At 42.0% G+C, this 25,390-nt stretch overlaps 1 protein-coding gene across 2 annotated transcripts in view; it reads right to left on the reverse strand.

The window, feature by feature from the left end:
• LOC115400818 (septin-4) overlaps positions 1-24,042 on the reverse strand; it is a 40,387-nt gene extending 16,345 nt beyond the window's left edge. Inside the window, exons 1-2 of one of the 2 annotated variants that reach the window (XM_030108865.1) lie at positions 23,829-24,042; positions 19,402-19,409 (exon numbers count right to left, since the gene is read on the reverse strand). In XM_030108865.1, coding sequence (XP_029964725.1) covers positions 19,402-19,409; positions 23,829-23,880 — 60 coding nt within the window. In that variant the 5' untranslated portion in view covers positions 23,881-24,042. Of the gene's footprint in view, positions 1-1,386; positions 1,535-19,401; positions 19,410-23,828 lie in introns of those variants that run through there. The other variant, XM_030108867.1, reaches the window with a different exon arrangement.
• Positions 24,043-25,390: the final 1,348 nt, after the last annotated feature.

A 25,390-nucleotide genomic window follows, 5' to 3' on the forward strand; every position in this document is an offset into this window, starting at 1 on the left:
ATTTACGCTCCTCTAAAAGCTTACCATTTTATTACATTATTGTTATCAGTAAATCTGTTCGGACAGAACAATCAACAGGTTTCAATGCAGCTGACCAGAGTGTGTACTAATCTATTTCAATTCTTTCACAAATATTTTCTTTTGTGTGTGTCCATTTATCCTGTTTGACAACTATACAATAAATCCTATTTCTTTTGCATAGAACATTTGTCATGCGTAAAACCTCAAGGACTTTCATGTTGGGTTGGCTGGCATCATCTTCCTGGTAATTGAGCGCTTCAGACTGGGTTGTAAGGAGCTCCTTGCTTCTTCCAGCATCGTTGATTGACAACCAGCAACAGCAGCATCCTGAATGTGAGCCAACATGAAACCTGTGCACATCCCATTGTGTTCTGGAGTAAGACGCCACTGGGATAACAAGCTGCAGCTTGCACTGGTCTCACATTGATCTTTAACTTTTCAGAAATCTCCCAACAGATTGGAACTAAAAACTTCTCGTAAAGACTCAAGAACTTTTGAGTACTGAGTTACATCTGGGCTTCATATGAGAACGATCCAGCGAGAGCAGATTTCCCTCCATGTGGTCGAAGCTGTCTCAGCTCTTACTGGCTGTGGGTCGCTCTATTTCAATCCACAGAAGATATATTAGGACAACGTGTTGGAAGAACACTCTCAGAACAATAGTAAATGTGAAACATTGACAGTAAATAACGTGACAGTACAGGACGCATGAAAGATGGTGGCGCTGACTGAGGTGGTGCCAGACAAGCTCGGGCTCCGACATGAGCTACACCTAACAGTCCCCTTCCTCCTTCTCGTCCCATCTGTTCCCCTCCTCCCGGATGTAATCCACGTCTCTAATCTCGGTGCCCATTCGCACAAAGAACCACAAGACACACACACATGCACAGGCACACATGGAAACCTCAACAGAAGTGCTTACACACAAACACCATGCCTTGCCAACTGACTCATCTGTGACTTCAGCACACGCAGCTCCAAACATACGTTGTTTTTCCTGACAGGCATGCAGCCCTTTAAAGAGAATTCTCTCTCTTCTGTGTCGTGTGTTTCATCCTTTTGCCTCACAACTGTCTGTCATGCAGACTGTACAGCTGCAGATAACACTGCCACCAAGATATTAGTAATTTCAGGACGTGCAGATTGCAGGCAGAAAGATGACAGTAGACCGTTATTAGGATGCCATCAGAAATCACAGCTTTAGAGTAAAGATGGCAAAAAAGACTGTTTGGAGGACACTATCAATGTCAAAAACAAAAAGGCACATTTTAAATCACCTCCGGTTGCCTGAGTCAGAAGGCACGGGCCCGAATCGCTACGCTCATCTCCCTGCTCGTCACACTGCGGATGACACGCTACGCTTACCATTCTGCAGATGGCCAAGACGCACACACGGCTCAGCAGAGGACAGCGACAAACCCAGAGCTCCTGCAGGTCCGTGTGGACAAACCCTGTGTGCCTCCAGCTCCTGCAGAGCTAACCAGTCTTACAGCTGGACATTAATAACGTGAGGCTGCACTCACACTCGACTGAGGTGACGCTGCAAAAAAGAGCAGTGTCTGGGCAAGAGCGTCAGTTAAGGGAGTGAAACCAGCAATCCCACTAAAACATGTCAGGAAACAAGCAAATGCACATGAAAGGAGTTTTATAAAACTCCTTTGAAAAGCTATGTTTGCCAGAAAATTAAGTAACTTCAGAACTCTGATAATTCTGTTTAAGAAATTCTGTCAAGAAGAAATTGGTCACAAAACACCATCAACCATCACCATCAATAAAATCAATAAAATCAGGGGTAAAATCAGGTGCAGCTGATCATAGCTGGACATGGGAGGACAACAGGACTGATCACAGCTAATGTTCTAGAAAAATAAAACCAAATGCTCTATTTGGATCCTGTACATGATACTGTTTTGGCATTTTTATAAATGCACAGAAACTGCAAATAATTGAAATGTTTTCTGCTCTTAGAGTACAGCATGCTGCAAACCAGCCAGATGAACTTCCTCAACTTACTTGGGTGGTACCCAGCCATTTAGCCAAATAGACTGATTCTGATTCATAACAAGAGAGAGAGAGGGAGAGAGAGAGAGAGAGAGAGAGGGAGAGAGAGAGAGAGAGAGAGAGAGCATGTGATGGTAGAGCTTTAATTAATTTAATTAAGAAAGCATGAATTCAAACACTCCTGACCCTTGATGCAGTTACAATAATAACCTGTGGCTCTATCTCACAAGACACAAAACACCGTGTCTGATGCCAGTTTTACATGAAAGTATTTCAAAATGTTAAATGATATGATAAGGATGCACTGTGCTGTCTAAGACACATGGGACTGAGGTACAAATGAATTTACCCCCAACAGTCAGAAGCAGTGAAATGCACCAGTCACTTCAGACTTCAGAACTTTTTTTTTTTTTTTTAAACTTAAAAACAGTTTTCATTTGTGCTCAACGAAGCCAACTGTATCTAAGGCTGTCGTGTGTCTAAAAAAGAAAAAAAAAAGAAGAAGAAAAAATACAGGATCTAGATCTGTATCATTTAAAACCACTAAATAACTTGCTTTAATGAGTTTTGTTAATATAAAATACAAACAACTTAGTATATATTTTCTATAAGCCATTACACCACTGCTGTGCACTGTCCGCATCTTGAAGATGCCTTCACCTTCGAGAAGTTGAAGTTTACGAATTCCGATGATACGATCATTAAAGGACTGGAATTGTACCAGATTTTTCTTTTATTTTGTGGTTATTTTGCTGTCAGGCTCTCCTGCGTCTGCCCGTCCACACGTCCCTGGTGCTGACGGCACATTTGTGGAAATAACAACCAGCCTGTGTTTGTAGTTCGGCCACTTTCGTTGAAAACCTGCAGAGATCTGTCAACCTCTCTGGCTGGCGTGCACAAGAAGCAGAGCATGATAATGTTTATTTTAACTGCATAAGCACTCCCTCACTTGAACAGGATAGCGACTCAGAATGAAATAAACAGTTTTGCAGTTTTCCAGTGAACTTGTAGGTGAAGATTTTATGTATGTTATGGAGATGGTGTGATTCTGCATTCCTTTAATATTCCATAAAGCTTCACTGTGCATGTAATAAGAGCGCCACTTCTGCCTCCATGACGTGCCACTCAATCCAGGAATGTAAATCAACAGTCTGAAAAGCAGCGCGGCACATGATGTGTGTCATCAGCGCTAACATCTCGAAAAAAAAAATGAGGTGTGAAAGAAAATGCTATATTCAGTGAGACAAATTGCAGAGTCCTGCAGAAGTTATACTGAAACCAGAACCCAGAAAACAATACTGAAGTGAATCATATGATTGTCATATTTATTAGCAACGCACAACATAAAATAGTTATGGAACTGTGAGAAATCTTCCATGCACTGCAAATTCAAAATGACAGAGCACAGAACACAAATCAGGAAAAATGACAAACCGTAGAGTTATTGTGACAGACAACATTATCATGTGATAACCTAATATCGCGCAGCCTAAATACTGATTTACATTATGACATAGTTCATACATTTGGACATGGAAGCATTTTTGATAACAGTATATGGCACCCAGGAGTAAGTCAGATGGTACTAACCAGACTTGTAATTTTTAAATACTGTATTTACTGAATTCTTTCCTGAGAGTATGTGTGCATATTGGAGGGATGGGACCCTTTATATTGGGTTCATTGCAGATGGGAAAATACTTCAGCAATAAATTTCAGAGACGTTAGCCTGGTATTGTGAGCAGTTTGCCAGTTGTTCAGCTCATAACTGCCTTTGCTATGTTTCTATGGAAAAAGTTATAAAAAAGAAAAGTCAGGGATGGAAGAGTGACTTTGCAGCATTGAAAAGGTCCTGTGTTAAGAAGGTCAGATCCAATATTAAAAGATGAAAATATTTGGATCAACACAGATCTGAATGGATGGGCAAGTTCTACTCATAAGATCAATCAATCAATCAATCAATCAATCAATCAATCAATCAATCAATCCATCCATCCAACTTTGAAAAACCATTTAAGGATTGTGGAAGCTGCAGCTGATTCTGACAGTAGGCAAAAAGCAATGCACACCATGAAACAAAGGGCGAACAGACAGACTAAATTCACAGCTTCAAGAAAATTAGAGTTACCAATACTTTTTATATGGACAACACTGGACACTGGGGAACTGGGAAGATCTACATGTGCACAGTAAGAATAAGCAATAATAATAATGGTCAAGCATGAAACCAAACCGTGGATAGTGTCACTGTGAGGTAAGAGAGCTCACCACTACACCACCATGCAGCCCTCTTATTGATACCAGACTTCAGAAAATAAATGCTAACTGAACCCTGAAAAACCAGGCCAAGGAGTGAATATCAGGAAGATGCAGTAACAGTTCATGCACAGTGAATTGCCTGGATCTTTTATTCACATCTCGTCTGGCCAGTTTTGCTTTAATTCCTCAGTTGTTGGTCCACTTTTTCTTCAAATCATTGCATTCAGCTGCCAGGACCAAACGCACAAACCTGGCACGATGGCACAGTTTGAAGATAAAGTGAATTTCCACTGACCAACGCAGAGCTCATCTGGGACTGTGTGGAACCGGTTTGAAAGGGACTTCAGTCAGAAAGTTAAGTTGAGCAGAGTGATGAACTCTGCTGTGGAACGGCTCAAGGTCTCCACACGCTGCTGGGTAGAGCAGGAAGTGAGCCGCCGCCACACAATGTGACAGTCATGTAGAGGGAAGGATGCGGACGAGGGGCAGGTTTGAGGGAATTAGCAGCAGTGAACGAGGACAGCGAGATGAAGAGTGGAAAGAGCTTGAAGCAATGTAGACACATGCAGAGATCCAAAGATTAGAATCCCAGCATTAACATTTTTTATGCTTCTATGTTGCTGTAAGACAGAAATGTGACAAAATGAGAAAATTTTCAACATTTTGTCTCCTCATTGTAACTTGCACCATAGACTTGGTTAGTTTTAACTAACTAACTAAACAGAAACCCTTCTTGTCACTAATGAGGATCGAACTCCGGCACCTCGGGCGGCTAAAAGCTAAACTATTTTTTCCCTGATTTCTTCAGCTTGGTTCACGGTGTTTCACCTCAAAGGGTCCAAAACGATCAGCATGTCTATGCAGTTTTTCCACATTCCTGCATTTCATTCACCTCATTTATTCACAGTCATCAACAAAAGCAAAAAGCTACATACAGTATACACAGCGAGCACGGCACTTCAGACAGTGTTGTGTTTGTGCATCTGCTGCGGAAGCACTGGTTGCAGCTATTCCAGATGTTCACAGTATAATCTCCATAAACCAAAAATAGAACATTTATGGGATACAAAGTGACTAAAGCTGGAGCACACATCCAAGACTTGAAAGCTAAAGACAGCAATCACACAAATAACAGAAATCACAATCACAGATGGTTGCCACTTAAACGCTTCCTCGTTTACTATTCAACCCTCCAACAGAGAAGTTTGTGGCTCAGTTATAATCTGTGTGGGTGTCAGTGTGACGGCAGTATAATCTGTCGGGTTACACTGGGTTCACACAGTCCATCTGTGACTGAGGAATAATAGTAATGTTAGTATTTGTTTCAATCAGGGGCTGATGGTTGGGGGTGTGTGGCTTTCAATCAGACTGCAAACTGCAGATGGGTGAGACTGCATGTTTATATAAACTGACGCTTGTGTGTCTATTTATCTATCGGTGTGAGTGGACAGACTGCTGACAGAGCTGCCAGAGTCTCACGAGCAGCTGTGCTAATAAAATAATCCAGACAGCCACATCTGCAATATTTAGAAAAGCCAAACTCTCTAGAAATGTGGTTAGCACTCTCACACCACAGTGAGAAAATCCCCACAAATTCAGGCCTGGGACTTCTGTTTTTTTCCCCCCACAGTAAAGGGCCAGAGATTGGGAAGAGTCGTCTGTAAACGGACTGTAGGTTTGAATCAGTGTGAGTGCTTCAGTTATTAGACTGTAATTTTATAATCTCTACAAGAATGTTGAAAGACTCTTTGATTGATCAGGATTTGATATTAACGCTGTGCACTAGAGTGAAGCAACAAATGACTTTCTGATTAAGAAGTAGCGATAAATAGGGATAAATATACATATGCAGTGCTTAAATATACTTACTTTTACCTGCAAGCACACCAGAGGATGTTGACAGAAGTTATCGATTATCAGAGGGAGACTCACCGCTGCTAACTTGTGGGTTAAATGATACTACCATGCTCAATTTACATTATAAAACCCACACACTCTCATATAAACTACTAAAGTTGGGTTTTTGCCAGTTTTAGCCATAGATAAAGCTTGAAGCAATCAGCAGAGTGCACCTGCAGAGCTTCTTCGGAATGTACTTCTCTTCTTGGCATCTGTCACTTCCGACTTATCAAAAGCACTCTCTACTCCTCTGAAATGTCTCCTCATTCGGAGTCTTCTATACTAATCACGTTGAAACTCAATTCCAGCGCATTAAAATGTCTTACTTCATGAATTAAAAAAAAAAAAAAGCATAGAGCAGCTGAGATGCTGAAAGGCCATTCCAGGAGGAAAGTGCTCTCTACTCTGCGAGTCGCATGAAAATCTTAAAGCAGAAAGCGAATGTATGCGGCAGGAACAACAGATGGCACTTTCTGGAGTGAATGTCCCTTTAACTCCCTCACAGTGCGGGCATCCTCCATGAGTGCAGTATACATACATACATACATGCATACATGAAGAGAAATGTAAAATATGCATAATTTCACTGGGGGACTTTTCCCTCTTGTTCCGTTCCAGAAGTTGGGAGTAGGAATCTGATTGCTGACCTTAGTCTGAATTCTCAGGCTAGCTCTATTAATAGCCCAGACACCAGTGAGCACAAGACTCCTAAGTCAGCAGCAGAGTTTGCTCTGCAGGCCCGGCTTCAGTCTGGCTCTGGATGGACCGGGCTGTTGATTAGAAAGAAAAACAAGCCTCCTGGTCTGCTTCTCGACTCATTCAAGTCATTCTTTAGGTTTCGCCAGAAGGAGAAACAACACGGCTAAAAATACACAAGATCTTGACATTCTACATCTGTCTTCATTCGGAAAAATTCAACGTCTGCAACTACACCGAGATGAGAAGCGTATTTTAACAAGGCGAGGCTTGAATCGCAATGCACAGGACCTCAGCGTTCCCCTGTGATCATAATACTGCAGAGAAGGGGGCACCCCTCTTGGCACGACTCCCAGGGAAACTGGGCAGCAATGCAAGAGAGACACCGCTATGCCATAACCAGAGTGCTCATTTAGAGAGAGGAAACTGGGCTTTTGTCTCCAGAGAGTCTGAAAAACAGAAAGGTATTCAGAGACTACTGGTGCACTGCAGCACCAACAAGAGCTCGCAGTAAATCAGTCAAAAATGTGTGTAAACCTCACAAAACCAAACTCCCCTGATGCCATGGAGTGTGTTGTTCAAATGACACAAATTTACTCTCTGCAGCGTCCTCGTGCCACCCAGGAATTCCTTTTGGTGTGTTTGCTCTTCTAACAGTTTCGTGGACCAGTACAGGTTGTCGTGGGATGTTACGCAATGCCAAACTATCTCTAACAGGCTGCTCCAGCTGGACTTTTCTCACTGGGAACAATCTCATAACCAAAGCGGCTAAAGTGGAAAAGGCCACATCTGTCATCTCACATTGTACATCCACAATTTGTACTCCTTAAAATCTCAAACCTTGCTCGCCTGTTATCTGACTCAAACTCTACAGATAGTAGTTTCACGTTTCTTCTTTCAGATTAGTGCTTAAACCGAAGTGGAGAACAGGAATAGTTTTGCCACCTCTGATTTTCTACGTGGTCAGACAGCGTGTCTTCAGAACTTGCACTCAGGAAACAGAACCTGACATTTAACGCTGGCACTTAACAGGTTCTGAAGAGGTGTTTACTTGCTTTAACATCACCCGCAAACAGCAGCTTAAATGACAAATGACTGTTTTAAACATGGCTTTTCAAATGTGTCTGATGTGTTTTGTAATTCGACCTAATGCATGATCACAGGTTAAAGACACTTCACTTCTTTCCGAGTGTTCCTAAAATACGCTGCAGTCCGCACCAACATAAACATCACAGACGGGCGGCACGGGAGGGCGGCTGGCAGTCTGCTGTGGTCGTGGTTAACAGGTGGAGTGGAAGTAGCAAGGACACCGAGGGCGTTTATTTACTGCCCACTGGCCTGCTGTGTGGTGGGAGAAGACAGACGCCTGTGGGGGGGGGGGGGGGGGGGGGGGGGGGTGTTTTAGACTCTTTAAATTCTGAGCATGTTTGAGAATGAAGAGTTTGCAGGACACAGCAGGAGGATGCAGTGTGTGAACAGAAGCATGAAAGGAATAAACAGGAGAGTAATAATCAGGCTGGCATAATCGATAAGAAAAACTCATAAAAACAAATGCAGAACTGTTTTTTCTCAGTGAGTAATCCATTACAGGTATCGTACTGACTGGGTGATAGTATAATCTGTGCTAGTTAAAATATGAAATATATTTTCATGAGTTATTCAGAGGCTTAAATTTCTCTTCACCACATTTTCCCCAGCTTGTCTGGAATCTGATTTCTGTTTTTCCCCCTGGATCCTCCAGGAAACAGACAGTTTCAGGTCAAAATACTCTCAGGTTGAACAAAATCCTTTGAAGCAGCAGGCATTGAAAAATACACATCGAGGCGTGCTGTGACATATCGCACTTAATATTTAAGGATAATAAGCATGACTAACTCATTGGTATTTAATGGTAATGCACACTGGAATTAGTCAGAACCAGCTGAAAAAACAAGGAGATATTTGGCTGAAGTGGAAAACAGCAGAGAATTGAGTTTTATTGGATTATTAAAGAGGCAGGATTTAACCAAATGAATGTAATAAAAACCATAAATAATACCTTGGTATAAATTAAAATGAATACTATATACATAGTTGTACGACAGAATTAAATCTACCATCAGATTTCTATCTAAGAATCCACCACGGAGTAATAATGCACAGGCTAAGAATGGCAATTAAATTCTGATTAAAAAAAAAATAAAATAAAATGAAAAAATAATTAAAATTTCTTTGACTCTGACGGCAAGACAAAGTCTGATCTTGGTCACATTCCGCAGACACACACGCTTGCTAGTTAACTGTAAGTCACTTGTTTATTTAGGGTCTTGCCTTAGGTAGAAAATACAATTCACTCGGGATAAGTCCCCATCTGATCGGCCTGCGACTCGTGACTAGGTGGAAACAAAAATGTGACACAAAACACAAATGAGCAAGAATTTTTCTTGGAATCCCTGAGAGTATTTGGCACAAATCTTGCATGTTACACAAACTACTGGTGCAATTTGGATCAAACTTTGCCTGCAGTTCACAACCATGTTGTAAGACACTCGCTCGATCGTCACATTCAAGATTTAAGATTTGGATGAGAATAAATAAATTGTTGGTTCTTATGACTGTTTCGCACCAGAGGTATAATGTCATGCAAAACTTCTGAGCCTGTTGAGAATTTTTGACTATATAAATACAGAGCCTCTCCCAAGTCCGGCAATCATTTTGTCATCAGACGTTGAGCAAAAATAGATCTTTAAAAAAAAAAAAAAAAAAAAAAAACTCCCAATGCTGCTGGATGATTACCTCAACTTGGATGAAGACCAGACTGACATGCTGAAGGCTCATTTCACATTCCTCCCACTTTGTATTTCACAAAAACTAAATAAAGAATGGTTAGAAACAAGTCTGAGACATCGGCGATGATTTTTTTTTGGTTTTAATTCAGTAAAATGTCTGGAAGGCCTTTTGCCACTGCGAATGTCGTGGGACATTTTGGAAACGCCTTCACAAATTCTGCTCCCGTTTGATGCAGCCCAAAGAGATAGAGGCACAGCTGAGCAAGAAGTGCAGCACAGATCTTCTGATAAAGAAGTTGGTCGTCTGTCCAGCTTTAAGTCTCTCCTCATATTAGCTAAATTAATTGTTTTTAGAGTGGAACAGAAAAGTGAGCGAGTCATGATCTGCCTGAAGTTAAAATTTCTCTTTCTCATCTCTGTGTGAAGGTGCCAATAAAATAAATGCTGAGGATACAGTCCTGGCTGAATGTACTGTATCAGCCTAGTGGGTCCATGGCAACGTGCTGAAATTACCGGATGTTTTTCTAGTTACTCTTCAGTTACCAGGATTCTAAAAAGAGGCCGAGAGAACTTTTTAACAGTAAAATTAAGGAAGTCATTAGCTGCTCTCAGTGCCTAAATACTATGGTCAGCTCCATAAAACAGGCGAATAATGTGCGTCCTCTGGCTGCGCTGAACGTTTGAAGATCATACGAACACACACACGCACGCACGCACGCACACACACACACACACACACACACACACATAATTAAAAGCACCTCACACAGAGCAGCAGTTAATGAGTATTTTATTTCCTGCTGGGTTACGCTCTTCTTAAATGACAGGTTTTGCAAAAAAAAAATTTTTTTTCTTAAGAATTTTAGTTTGACTTCAAGCCATAACTTTGTGATTTCATTGTGATATCTTCATTTAAAGGAATTACACTTTCAGTACATACTCTGTTAAACTACTAGTGATAACTGTGAACAGACAAGTTCGGAGATGCAGTGTTTTTCAGCCCTTTGTGACCTTGCAGGATAAAGTGAGCATAAAGAATAAATAAGAGAGCACAGAATAAAGAATAGAGCATAAACAAAATTTAGGTCTATAGCAATATGTACGCGCTTAACTCTTGAATGCTCTGAACACTCCACAACAGGAAAATGTGTCTAAAATAAACATGTTTATTCAGCAGTTGACTTCAGTTCGGAAACCTCCTTGGCATGGAGGGTGGATGCACATGGTCAGAGATGGGTAAAAAGAGGGATCCCAGTCTGGTTGGAGTTCCTGAATAACAGGGAGGTCAAGATGCCACAGGTATGCGAGTGTGTTTGTACTGAGGTTAGCCCGAGGGAGCAATTCTTTTAAGTAAGACGGGCTATTTTAGACAGATGTCAGAGCTCCTTCGTGCACCGGAAGACAGAAAGCAAGAAAAAAAAAACAACAACTCCAGTCTGAAACGAGGGGAGCACATAAAAGGAAAACGGGGTGAGCAGTTGAGGGGGTGCAGGCTTCAGAGTCAGAGGAAGCCGGGAGCCACGTGTCTTCTCTTTGATCCTCCAATCAAACGCACATGTTGTGGTGTTCACCCGGTTCCTATGATCTCAATTCTCAAAGAAACACGCTCGAGAGGCTTCAGCCTCAAGTCCCGGCCAGCACAACGCTAATGTTTTCAATTCCTCCCAAGACACTTCTTGTTTTGGAGCACGTACCACAAGAACTTGCAATCAGCCTGTCTACTCAAATAACACCACCACAACCTACTGCTGCCGCTTCTGCCGCTCCAGCGACACACTCCTGCCACTGCCACCAAAACACACACTTTACACTTCTGACTGCTGCATCCTATTTGTAAAGATAAACCAGATAGTGAAAGCACTTAGCTAGCATGAGAATAGTTTTCCCTTCTTATCGCCAATAGATCTCAACAGCCATTAACGATAATGCTGTTTTGCTTTCCACACATTAAATTAACACCAAGAGGGACAACAGGGTGAAGCTTCACGGCTCCATGACTACTGGATATAACATGATCACGATGCTGCAGACTGGAATCTTTTTTCCTCATCCAGCAATGAAGCTCTTCTCCATGAGGCGTTTACTAAACATGTATACTTACATTCATGAAGTCATCTGCATTGTTATTAGGATTCGTGGATTTATTCTTTTTATTTTATTTAAAAAAAATTACTTTTTGAAACTCAGGGCTTACAATGATTAGTTCACAACATCTCACATCACCATTTGACTATATCTGTTTAATTGTTGAGCACTAGAATCCACATATGAACAGATATAAATGTAAAAAAATCTGACGATATGCTACACATCCTCAACTATCATGATCAGCTGATACATACCAGCAATGTACTCAAGCTCCATGCCACATCAGAGTACTGGTCATACAAGACATAACTGATTGAGAACAGATGTATCGGACATCATTCAGATCGTTTTTTGATTACATGGTGCTGTTACATAGTTTTAGAAGTAAAAAAACAAATGGGTCCTTCATTTTGTTTAAAAGGTCATATTTAAACAGTACTGCAACAAAAGGCAAACAAAATATTTTTTTTAGCACGGCAGACTGCGATCTAGAAAGTCTTTACCACATGTATTTATTTCAATATATAAATCTAGACTAAATCACTCAAAATTTCCAGTATTGTTTAAAATATAAGCAAATCTACGACTTCCATTAAATGCCAAGTCCACGGTTTTTAGAGCAGAAAATACCACGGGAATGAAATATAGAACTCAAGAAACTATTCCAGCAAAACTGCTCCAGGAGTTGTAAATATTTACTGAATTTTATTATACTAGTCTGTGGGTATAGCTTCAGTGTTTGGTTTCAGATGTCGCACATGCACACGTGCACACACAAGTGATACGCGGAGAAGAAGAAATCCACACGCCGCTCAGTAAAAGTGTACCTGGCTTTGTTACACTTGGGTTCTCGTTGTGCGACGGTTGACTCCTGCTGGGTGAGCAGCCTCTTGTTTGTTTGTGCAGCACATTTATCAGCTGCAGGTGGGGTCTCCTGTTTAGGGTCCAGCAGGCTGTGAAGCTGATTCAATCAGCCACTAAGTCGCTTTCTTTATTCCGACAGGAAGATTCTTCAAGCCCTATTATGGTGGTCTTTCGCTGGCAGTTCTCTATTTCTCTCCATTTATCATCATGTCGGAGCATGCTAACACACTCCATGCGTCACTGACACCCAAGAGGGTTATCTGACACCACCATCTGTATAAGTATCTGTTTTGTCTTGGTGTTCTCGCCAGCTGTGACGACGGTGGTAGAAACAGACGAAACACAGTTAAATGAATTGGTTCCTTGGCTGTCTGGTTTAGATGGTGCTCAATCAATACAGGGAGCAATCTCTGACTTTAAGCATTCAGCAACCTTGTTTTTTATTCCTGTAACATAAAAAAAATCAGCTCCTTTCAGCCACAATGAATCAAATGTACTTATATTCTTTATCCTGAAGATAAAATGCTTCTTTTTCCCCAGAAGGATTCACTGGCAGACTACATCAAGATATAGGTTCTATGTTCTCCAGAGACTATAATCTTCCTTTACTACATCCCCTGTCATCACGAAGATCTCCACCATCTCTTCTGCTCTTCCTTTTTAGCTGGTCTGGAATTTCCTCTCGCTGTCCGGCAGCATGAACGGAGCATCTGGAAATGTTTTTATAAGGGGAGTGGAAGGTGCCGCAGCTGAGGACCATGCGGGTCTCATCTTGGGGCATTAGTGTACAATCCCATCAACTCTAGCATGGAAGTTCACACACCATTATTAGCAGCCATTAGGTGATGCTAAATGTAAAATGTGTGCATCAGGCGAAGCCTCAAAGGCTCAAAATAGGGGGAAAAAAAAGCTTTTGGGAATGCCAGAGACTAACTGCTACTGATGGGGGCACAAGTGTTTTCTCATGTTCCACAAAAGCTATCAAATATTAAAAATATCTGGCGTGACACCGTGTTCCCCTGATAATCGTCATATCCTTGTTTATAGATGGAGCTCATTACTGTCTGCCTCGAACAGAGCTGAGTCTTCACAGTGGCAGCAGTCAGTGTAAACTCTGTGGCTTTGCTCCCAGAAGCACAGAGATAAGATCAACCAATCTTGCCTTTTGGTTCAGGCTCCTGCCCATCCTGACAAAGATCAAAGATGCTAAAATGCTGTGAAAAGCTGCAGCAAAGGGCACAGCTCACAGTTCAGACATCTCCTTTCATTCCTGCATACGGGTTCAACCTGTCAGTGGCTTTGTGATCCACATGAACATAAAAACAGTATGGTGTCCTCTACTGGATCGCAGTTTGCCCTCAGGATAAATTCCACTGACAAATTGATGTCTTCAAGTACTAACATACTAATAGGCCCAAATTCACTCACTGCTTATCAGAGACTACATTTGCAAATCTTACAGTGTCATCAGTTGGTTGAAAGTGAAATGATAGAAATAAGGGTGGCGTTTAATCTGTCCACTGCAGCAACACTCAACCACATTCATCGCAGATCATGTGATCTGCATGCCTGAATTGGCACCAGAGACCCCTCCTGATGCAGCCTGAGCAGTTGGGTGTATGTGGTTTGCTCAGAGACCCATCAGCAGTTGGATTTGAAACAGAAAACTTACACTTCGAAGATGGCCTCCCAAATCTCTCGGCCCCGCTGCCCTGACCACAAATACATCATAAGCACTGCACTGGAAAAATGTGAGAGACACTTACTTCCAGTCCCACATCTTTCATATTACTGTCAGGAGGACTGGTTTGAGCAGTAGTGATATGTTTTCCCAGCGAATGCGAGTTTTTAAATGTTAATATAAATTATAAATCTTATGTCCGACACATGAAGCAAGACAGGATCTCTACAGCTAGTTTTATGCCAACAAGTCATGTGTAACAGCTTATACGTTCACGCAGACACTTCAGTAAATGAAACCGCATCAGTCGTTTGATATCAGCAATCAGTTGTGAGCATGTTACCAAAAAAAATGGTGCAATTAGAGCAAAATGATTCTCAATACTGTCAAAGAGAGACAAATCAACATTTTTGGTTGCACTGCCTACAAAACCTTTAGGGTCCATACATTTGGAGTATTTGTTCACTTTACTATAGATCAACTGAATTTGGAAACGACTAATTTATTCCCCATAAGCTTGTTAAGTCTTTCTAAAAGAAAAGAAACTATGAAAGTTAATATTTCTTTTCCTATGCTAACAAATGTTAAATTACACTGTTTCTCCCTTTATGATATGCAGTGTAGACTGAATACCAATGACTTCATGGCAGTACAAATCAGACACGCACTAAATGTGGGTTCATCATCACAACGACTGCATTTCAGACCAAAAAGTGAGAGCCCAGATTAAGATATTCAAGAGGTGTTCAGAGGTTAGAGGCTGATGGTGTAAATACTGACAATATGCAACACAAATATGAATTTCAAGAGGGCCAAAAGAGTAAGAGTAAATTTAAGTTTGATTATAAATGTCGCAGTCAGCTCCACATCTCCAAGGCATAGTGAGAGAGCAAACACTCATCAGTTATCATGAAACACTGATGTTCTGTTCTTGTAAAACATATAACACACTGCTAGTTCAGTTGTGAGACCTCAAAAGGGCCATGGGAACTGCGATGGGATTATTTATAGCCATTGGCAGGGACTACTTCTATGAGGCTTTAGAGGAATGTTTAGGGTCGCCCTCTGACCAAAACTTCTTCACAGTGCTGAGGATGGAGGTTGAAGGCTTGCTCAGGCTGACGTGGGACATCTGCAGGGATGAAGACGTAAGCCAGTCGGCTTGATGAAGGTCTGGTGAACTGGCCCAGGAGGAATGGGAAGGGAGCAGTGAGCATGAGGAGGGAGGAGATCTGAGGGGAATACAGCGATTCAGAAAGATATTTCTGAGCTAGTTTTAGGGGAAATGACTCAAGACATGAATGGAGACGGACTGAAGGATTCACAGAGAATGATCGCATCTTCTCTGCGGTAACTCGATGTCACACTAAAGGTGGTGGTTGATAGTGTTGTTGCAGAATTTGTCTCTGCAGCAAATGGTATCAATGGCCAGGTGTACCTGCAAAGATTAATAATTGATCTGTTCTGATCGGGTGTCCCTGTGACGACGCAACAGTGAGTCTGCATTAACAACACAAACACTCTCAAACTGATGCAACCAACTCGACATTTTTAGGTAGAATCACGTCTCAAACTCACAGCCAAATTGCCTGATGTCACAAGAGTTTATTTGTCTACAAAAGCAGAGTGCCTCATTACATCCCCGACCGGGCCTTACATGAACCTTTTCCTTCTTTGGTGTGTTTGCATGACTTTGCTCTGAGTGGGAGTAGTAGTTGTTTTTGTTGTTTTACCTAGGCATGTGTAATCAAAGTCATTCTAAATGTTTTATTTTATTGTTTGTTTACCGTTTCCAATATGAGCCCCTGCAAAAATACATATACTGGGGGCTTTTTTTTTTTTTTAAATAATTTCTATGTAATCTACAAACATAGATAACGTTGACCAAAAAAAAAATTGCACCGGTGCCTTGTTGTTGTTTTCCCTTTGAATGAATGAATGAGTGAAATGAATTGAATGAATTATGCCTTTATTAGTCCCACAAGGGAAAATTTCTTTTGGTACATCAGTCACGGTTCAGACTCACAATACGTTTGGTGGCAACTATTCAGGCTATTTCTGAGAAATGCAACGAGGGCAGACTGAGTCTACAATGAGTAAAATCCCTAAAACCCCGATAAATACAACTTGAAAAGAAAACGTAAAGCCACGATCAATGGTCATCCCATTCTAATGGTTCATTGTGCAGCCCATCAACATGTAGATCTGCATCAAATACGAAGCCGTTCTCACAAGACTTGACAGAGATACTGCATTCCTCGTCATATGGAACTTTGACATCTGGCTGCTGAAACTGAATCGCTTCAGTTGTAAGTGAGAGTTAAAGTTTGAGCCAAATTTGAGAAACTTCTGTCATGAAACAGACAATTTATGATCACCAAGCCTCTGGCCTTTGGCTGTTGTTATCTCAGGGGTATAAACAGTATTTCAGTTATAGTAATATATATGATGTAGGGGGGAAACAGTGGTTCATTTTTCAGAGTGGGTCATCTTTCAGTCTCAAGGTTTGTAGTGTGTGAGCATGTGAATGGGTGAAAGTGACAAATTATGTACAGAATGATTAACGATGTATTCAACATGTATCATTCACACTTGTTTTTCCAGTTTCTTTAAATGTGTCACAGTATATAAGATCATCCAACAACAAATCCTGAACTTCAATTGAGATGTATTAAAAAACAATACGTCCTCATTCAACATAGAAAGCCAAAATATTTCCCTTTGACAGGACGTGCTGTAAAAATATTACAGCCTCATGATGGCATTAGACGATTTAAATCAATTTAACCTTACTTAGTTAGCTCATGATGACAGAAACACAGACTTGTAAAGCTTCTCTTCCTGTGGAAAAACTCGCTCTTACAAAAGAATACTAAACACATGATGGCATCTGATGTTGACGACTAAACCCTCTTTGAGCATTCATCTCTCAGCATCTCTTCATTGCTCTCTTACGGCAGTTTGGTACTGGGTCAAGTGTTGCATGCTCGCCCCCTAACTCGATTGTTTGCCCTCACATCAAACTGAAAAAAAGCCCAGAGGGCCGGCTGTCAAAGCCAGACCCACAGGCCGAAGCAATGTCTGCATTATCACTGTGCCGCCGCACAGATAATGTCATGAGAGTAACCCCACACACACACACACACACACACAATGCACCTAATGTAAAATAATACTGAGGGATGAGTCAGGTTTCAGCGATGAGTGATACGTCACTCTCTCTCTGTAAACGAGCCCACATGAAGTGGCTCCGTTGTTGGTTTGCTGGCAGCACAGTGTAGTGTGATGGATGGTAGAATTACTGTACAGCCTGGAGTATGGAACCAACATTTGATGCTGTATGCTGGAGAAGATTCACTTGGTAACAACACCAGGGCTACAAGAGAAGAGCGAGGAGTTGAAATTCAGTCTGTCAGTTCTTCTTCATTTAAAACTTTCTTGAAAAAAGTGAACGCTGTATCATAACATTTTGTCAAGTCACAATTCACACCCTTTCACACCCTCTCACACCAAAGATGTATGTGTCTCTTCAATAATTAAATGTCACGTACGATTGGGCGTGGTGCTGCAAATCTGCACATTCTGCCCTTCCAGTTTGCAAGTGAATGCCATGAGCATGCACACACTGGCAGTGATAGCGAATGAGAAACACAGAGGCGGCTACAGGGTCGGAGGAAAGCAGGAAGCGCCAGCCACCGATGCAGGAGCTAGCAAGCTAATAGGCTGATAAACTCCAAGTATAGACTGCCTACTCGATTGGCAAGCAGCATTTGGAGGCATAAGGAGCTAATGGCTAGTTGAGTAAAAGCCACAGAGGAATGCGAGCACATAGTGATTTTGTGTGTGTGTGTGTGTGTGTGCACTTTTGAGGGAAGTTTCTCTCAAGTGAGACAACCATCTTCTTCATGCTCTCCGGGGCTGGCGCTGCCCAAGAAGACTGACGTCACCCTGTGTGTATGTGAGAGACTTTGTGGCATTTTCAGGCTAACAAAAGGAAGCCACAGCCACCCTCTTGCTCCACCACACCCGAGAGTCTTGCGCGGTTTACGGCCGCGGGGAGGGGCAGGACAAGGGCACTTGAGTACTGTCAATCTGGACCAAGTGATGAGTTTTGGAGGAGAGATACCTCGTTTCTAATGAGGTCTGGACAAGGGGTGTGGCTCCAAAAGCAGGAATGTAGATCCAGCAGTCTTGAACATCTGCGTATTTAATCACAAAACCAATAAGAGACGTGCCAAACCAATGGTGAGGGTAACGAGCGATCGCTGTCAGGCTGCCAGCAGCAGGAGCAGCAGCACCAGCAGGCTCCGCCGGCTTCGGGACAGATGCTGAACGTTTCCTCTCGAGGTGTGCCCTCGTCTACGTACTCAGCAGCTTTGTCACATAGGCCAGGAATGTGGTTGAGGAAGGAACCCGGGTTTGTCACACCCGCACAGATCCCCTCCTCTCCACCCGCCTGTGAACTGTTGGGGCTTGAAAACAAACACGCCCCTCTTTCATCCCCACTCAGTCAGGCCAAACACAGCTGCGGGGCTTTGGGATGTACACAGTGACAGGAGGGGAGGAGCAGAGAGGAGGGCCGAGGTGAGTTCTGACACCAAGGTGATAGTCTTCCAGCTACTGGAAGGGGTATAACAGACGACCATCATCACTCAGACTGCAGTACATCACGCAGAAAGGCTACCTGAACCACTCGGATGTGTGGAGTAACGCAGTCTGGAAGACAAAGCTGACGCACAGCAGATACTCAGCTGTCACCTTGCAAGAAGAGGAACAAGAAAATCTGGGCTGTGTGAACACACCTATTCATACAGGGTTATTTCTGTGGTGTCAAGTGAAACCCTGGAGCGTTAAAGCAAATCTCAGTCGCACACGTTCAGTGTTCACAGCAAAAGTTGCAGCACATCTCTCTTTTTTTAAATTCGAAGCACATGCATCGACTCCTTGCAAATTAAACCAAACTGCAGATAAATCCAACGTCACGGGCTATCAGGGATAAAACACACTGACATCAACAAACCACACTGCCCTCGTTTTTAGTGAGACAATCGAGGCTAAATCTCCCCTCACAAGTGACCTACTTCATCTTCATCTGCAGGGTTGAGGAAAACTGGAGTTTCTTACCTCATCATCTGGTTGGAGGATGACGATTCAGCGGCATCAGAAGTGATTTCAAGTCATCCAACAGCGATCGGACACATGAAAGAAAAACAAACATTACTTTTAAAATGTTGAATAAATTCATGAAAGTACACAGCCTTGCAAGTTAGGTGAAAAACTTACTATATGTACAAAATGCTTCAAGTGCTAAAGACTTGTTCAGACACGTCAGATTTATGATCTGATTTTGGTCTATTGCTTTTTGAGTCCCTGACTAAAAGTGTGCTCTAAAAACAAATTGCCATGTGCTTTATCAATGCTGTGACAGCCACAAAATTAATTCCTACCCCGACTGAGGACCATGCATTAAATAACTGCTTTTTCAATTAATCTTTGTGACATCTGGCCAAAAGCGTTAAATTCTGAATATTAAAAATGCCGTGTAATTCGAGCATGTTCACATTCAGCTATGATACAGCTTGAAAGAGAAGCATGTATGTTGTTTGCCTCTCAAGTTGTTTGATAGTCCTCAGTGATACAGTGTGCTTCGTTTCCTTGAGTGAATTTTTGAATGAGCTCCTGACATGTTGTCACCTTCACACTCATGATTACAGCATCATAAAAGAGAGCAGGTGTGGTAATCACTGAACATCACCGGGACAGAAATTTCCATTAAAAACAACTTGGGAATAAGACTGTGATACACTCAGTAGTGAAACTGGACCTTGTCTCAAAGTCTCACACTGATGGAACATTTGTCCTCTCCTGTAATTAGTCAAGCACAGGCAGCAGTCCAAATTATTCATTATGTTTATAATTTCCTCATTTTCTTATTACTAAGGAGTCAAAACATTTCTTTACTAATGCTATATTGTGTGATACAAGCAAAATATTACGTTCAATTGGCACTTTCACAACCTTTTGGATATGTGAGGTTGGGATGGGGTGAGAATTATTTCGTGATTTTTTTTTTTTTTTTTTGGTCTTGAAACTGGAGAACATATTTGCGACTATTTTAGATCAACTGATATCATCAGCATTAACATGGCAGATTTCACAGGATGAACCCCTGAACTGCTGCACAGAACAGCATGTTTTTATATCTGGTGATTCTGGCAACAACAAGACATGAATTTCTTGTTTGAAACAGAAACTATCATGTATTCACACCAGCTCAGAGGTGAGCCAGCATGTTGGTTGCAGAAATACACATGTAAATAAAACATAAAATCCATGATTTGTTAATTACAATCATCAGTATCCTCTTCCCCATATGGTGCAGGTCTAGTTTTGTCGAACCTGCATATAGGCGATTTATAATGTATGAGCTGCAAATTACTCCAGGAGCCGGCCTCAGAGTGCATCGCTCCAGATCCTCCTGATGTCAGTGGAAGACGGATAATTGAGATTTTTGTGCACAGTTAACAGTAAAACTAACAAACAGATGAAATAAACCTCCCTAGCCACAGCTTACAAAAAGCAGCCTGCGCATTCTCAACTACACATTTACACATTCTCATTACACAGAAGCATTACATGCACTGCGCATTAAACTCTGTGGTTCACTCGCTTCACTTGTTAATTTTTCTTGTGGCTCTTTTCTTGACCTACATGCTGAGATGGTCCAGCAGCGCTGCTGTCAGCGCGGCCACAGACGCAGTGAAGATGGCAGCATCTCTCCGCAAGGCTCTCCACAAGGAATGTTAGCCGCTGCTGACTGTGCCACCCATCCACGCCGCTCACTGTCCCGCCGGCGGCGGCTGTTCACAGTTTCAATGATGTTGAGCAGCAAAGCTTCATGTCAGGAGTTGAAGTCATAGCTAAGCTGCTGCTATAGGTTTGGAAGTTAGTAAAGGCACTGTTGGTCGTCACCATACAGTCACAACTTAAGTCACCACTGCATATCATCTCTTTTTTGTGTAATTAGTTTGCTTAACACTTTAGACTTAACACTGCAATGAAACGTGAGCTGAAATGAGACAAGACCAGAAACAATGTAGCCACCCAAAAACCAATACTTCAACAACGAAAAGCAAAATGTAAAGTGACACTACTGGAGATGCTGAAGGAAAATCATTCAAGAGTGTGATTCACCTCAAATCAAAACAGACCAGTTTCTCATCATGTTCATGGATTCTGGTTAAACCAGTGCAGCAACACGACTTGTAGCTTGACAAATACAGTCAACGTGAATAAATAAAGTGGAACATCAGCATGAAAATGGATGAATTGTAAGGTTTAAATACAGATTTGTTATTATTTTAGTTGCAGCATAAGACATGAACAACATATGGAAAGAAACCCACTATCCCTGTCCACACTCATGTGAGCACTTAACCCTTCCCCCTTTCTCCACTCTGTCTCCATGACTCCAACCCTGCATGATCTACAGCACAGAGGAACAGTTCTGTGTATCACCAGACCGAAATGGGCCTGAAAACAAACTGCTCTTTTTGCACACAGAGGCAGCTAACATGTGACCTTTCATGCAGTTTGAAAAAGTAAAATAACAAAGTACCCTTAACAACAAAAAATGGAAATCTGCAGCGAGATTTTTCTGTGGAAAACGATAGTTAATTGGCTATATAATGCAGATCAAAAGACTTGGTGGATTTGTAGAATTCTGAAAACACTCAGCAGTGACTTATAATTGTAGTAAAGTAGATTACACAGTGTGAACTGGACTAAAGTCTTAGTAAAATGACATGCTTGGAAAAATGCTCATGAAGCTACAAAAGTGCAATTACATTAGTTGATTTCAATGATTTCAGTATTTACAATTTGTTACTTCTACCCCTGGGGATAGGAAAAAAAACATACTTTTTTGTCAATGGAGAGGGCGAGGGCCCTTTTCCACGCCCACAGGCCCTGTTGTCTCATAATCTGACCATGCAATTTAAAACTTTGAGCTTAGAAAGTTTATTTCTAAATAGTTACATGTCCTGTGGAATACATATTGTGGTCAAAATTCGCAGTATTTCAGGAATTATTGAATGTATTTTCCAGTGAATTATAGGAATTATATCTATATATTCATTTTAAAATCAGACCTTGCATTAAAGAGTACAAGCATTGGACAACAGAATCTCCTTCATGACAGACTATCAACAGTTTGCTTTCACAGTTTTGGGAGCCTCACATGCCATGATGTGCCACCTGGCTGCAAAGATTCTTAAAAAAGGCACACAAGGTGTGTAACTTGAGTCCTTCATTGATACATTAAAAGTGAGCCAGAACTTCGTATTTCACCATTATGATTAGATGCACCGGCGAGGTTTCCTTGGTGAAAACTGGGGCTCCCTCCCTGATCAGAATGAAAAAGCTTTAATTTAACATGTGTAACAGAAGAATCTGATCCTATAGGGTATATTGGGAAAGAAATTTAATTCCAAATTAAAAAAAAGGTGGTTTATGCAGACTCTTAATTCAAACAGATTTTATGAACACTCTTGTTCCAAACTGGTCTTCTTAGGGAGGGTCAAATAATTCTTACATAATCCACATGGCACTTCAAGAAAGAAGACAGTAGCAAAACATGATTGCTCGACAGAGGAAACACCGCTGCTGTAAACATATAACTGTATTTCCTGTGCACACTCTGTCTGTTGACGACTATGTTCTTGAGGGATTGCATTTTGAAAACAAAAATCCAAACAGAAATGGAGCACACTCAATTAAGTTAACAAACAAGAACAATCTTCAGCACTATTGGGCTTCCAGGTAAAGCTGGACATGGGATCATGAGCAGTTAGAAAAGGCCAACATCACATTGCAAAACGTTACGGGGCTGATGGACTGAACTGAAACCGAAAAATGATTGGTGCATTTAATCTGCACATCAATAAAGTGAAAATGCAGCTAATTCATAATACATATATAGAAGAAATAGCTATTGGCAGCCTTCAGAGAATCCGCTTTTTTGTGCCCACCCAAGTTTGGCTCTTGGTTGAATTAATTTAACCCCCCCCCCCCCCCCCCCCCACTCCAGTGCTCCAGCCCAAAGAGAAATGTTGTGGGTCCGCCCCTGGTTAGACGGACTGGTTCTTGGTGCAGACTTCTCCATCCGGCTGCAGTCTCTATTTTACCGGTGCAATCCAGTTATATGTGCGCGGTCCAGAAATAGTCCAGTGCGGTACCACTCTCACATAGCTGCAGAATTACAGTGTACTGCTGCTGCCGTGTCCCGTGTGGGGCTCTCAAGGATTTTTCATTCGGCGGGACTAAATGTACCCTGTCCTGTCAAAGTACAACAATTATGATCAAATCAGGACTGCCATCATCGGCTTAGGGTCCTCAGAAGGGTCAAATCTGACCTGTGGGCAAACGGGCTGCATCGCTGCGATTAGTGCGGGTTTAAATGAGAGCACGCAGCCGAAAGTGAGGATGTTTGTCAAAAACCTCAGCTCGAGACCTGAGAAGGTCAACACGTTTAGCGAGATGAAGACACTCACCGTTGTTGAAAACCGCTGAGCGAAATCGGTTGTTACTGGACAAATTTTCCATCGTAAAGTTTTAGTTGGTGGCGGCGGCGGCGACCCTCTTCTCCGTCTCCCCGGTGTATTCCGCGGTATTTCCTTCAAATTTCTCTCTGTGGGTCCGAGCCCCGCGGCTGCGAAACCGGTCCGTGAGCTGAGCGGCGTCCTTCCCTCCCGGTGACAGAGTGAGCTCGCGCGGCTGCAGTCGCTCGGTACTCACCGCCGAGCCTTCGAGCCCCGTGACGTCACAGCACGCCGACCGCTGCGGCGGAGGCGGCGACGTCACAACGAAAACAATCGCACGTGGATGCGATGGGAGGCCGGTCACGTGCACCCGAGAGGAGAGAGGCTGCTCCGCGCGCGCACTCACACACACACAGCCTGGGCTTTCAATTATCTTTCATGATATTAACAAATGGTCTATGTCCATCCATCCGTTTAGTTAATGCTTTTACAATCAGCGGCAGCATCTTCTGTCATTATAATGTTGTGCTGGTGTGTTCACAGTTGTTATATAATTTATTTAATTCAATTTGTACACTAAAAAAGTTAAATAATAGAAAAAAAAAACCAAACAACGTATTGACTGAGGTGTTCCTGAAGCAGGTTGTCCTGTAGCTGGTGGTTTGATCTCCAAAGTGCCTTTGGGAAAGATATTGCCACTTTTAACTCTCTTTGCACCCGGGTTTAGCTCACATTGAGCTTTAATCAGTTCCAGCATCCTGCAAGTCAAAGAACATTGCTCTTTTTGTTTCCCTGGCAGAGAAAGACAGTGACACCTGCTGGTTGTAGTAAAATTTTGAAATTGTAATGATTTTTTTTCCAAGCAGAAACAAGCACTATTTTTACCACTGTGGAGAATCCCACACACATTTTTCAGTTTGCATCACTGACAGAGCTTTTATAATGTGAACACAAAGACTGCAGCGGATTTTCCACATGTTACTGTTGAAATCAATTGTACTGTTAAGTCAGGTTTAAAGATATTTGGACAATTTTCATCATTTGAACTCTGCAAACCACCACAATGGATTTGAAATGAAACTGTTAAGATGTGTTCCAAGATTTTAATAATACCCAAATCAGGAAACTCTGCAACACATTACATAAGTGTCTGCAGTTGTACATCATGAAAATGTTGCATGTTGTGTTGCTTATGCTTTGTGCACTTTGCTCTTAGGAAATCTTTCCATGTGAACTTTGACCTCGATTGGTTTCAATAAACCAATATTATATGACTAATATGATTTTTTAAAATGTCCATGTCTTTGCGAATCCCCTGGTAGAAGGTTAATGTTGAAGTGTGTAATGGAAATTTCTCATGTATGCATGCTTTTTCTCACTTGTAGTGTTCACAGAGGTATTTTTGGAAACAACCGTAGCTCACACACTCGGATGTGTGAGGAACCACGAATGCTTTGTCTAGAATTTACTTTTCCTGATAATCTTAGCGAAGCAGCTGCGGGCACTCGTGGGAGTCTTCCTGTGTCCAGCCTACGGCTGGGTGCAGTCAAGGCCCCTGGGAGTGAACGTAGCAG

The sequence above is a fragment of the Salarias fasciatus genome, chromosome 14 (genome assembly GCF_902148845.1).
Source record: "Salarias fasciatus chromosome 14, fSalaFa1.1, whole genome shotgun sequence".
Taxonomy (NCBI): Eukaryota; Metazoa; Chordata; class Actinopteri; order Blenniiformes; family Blenniidae; genus Salarias; species Salarias fasciatus.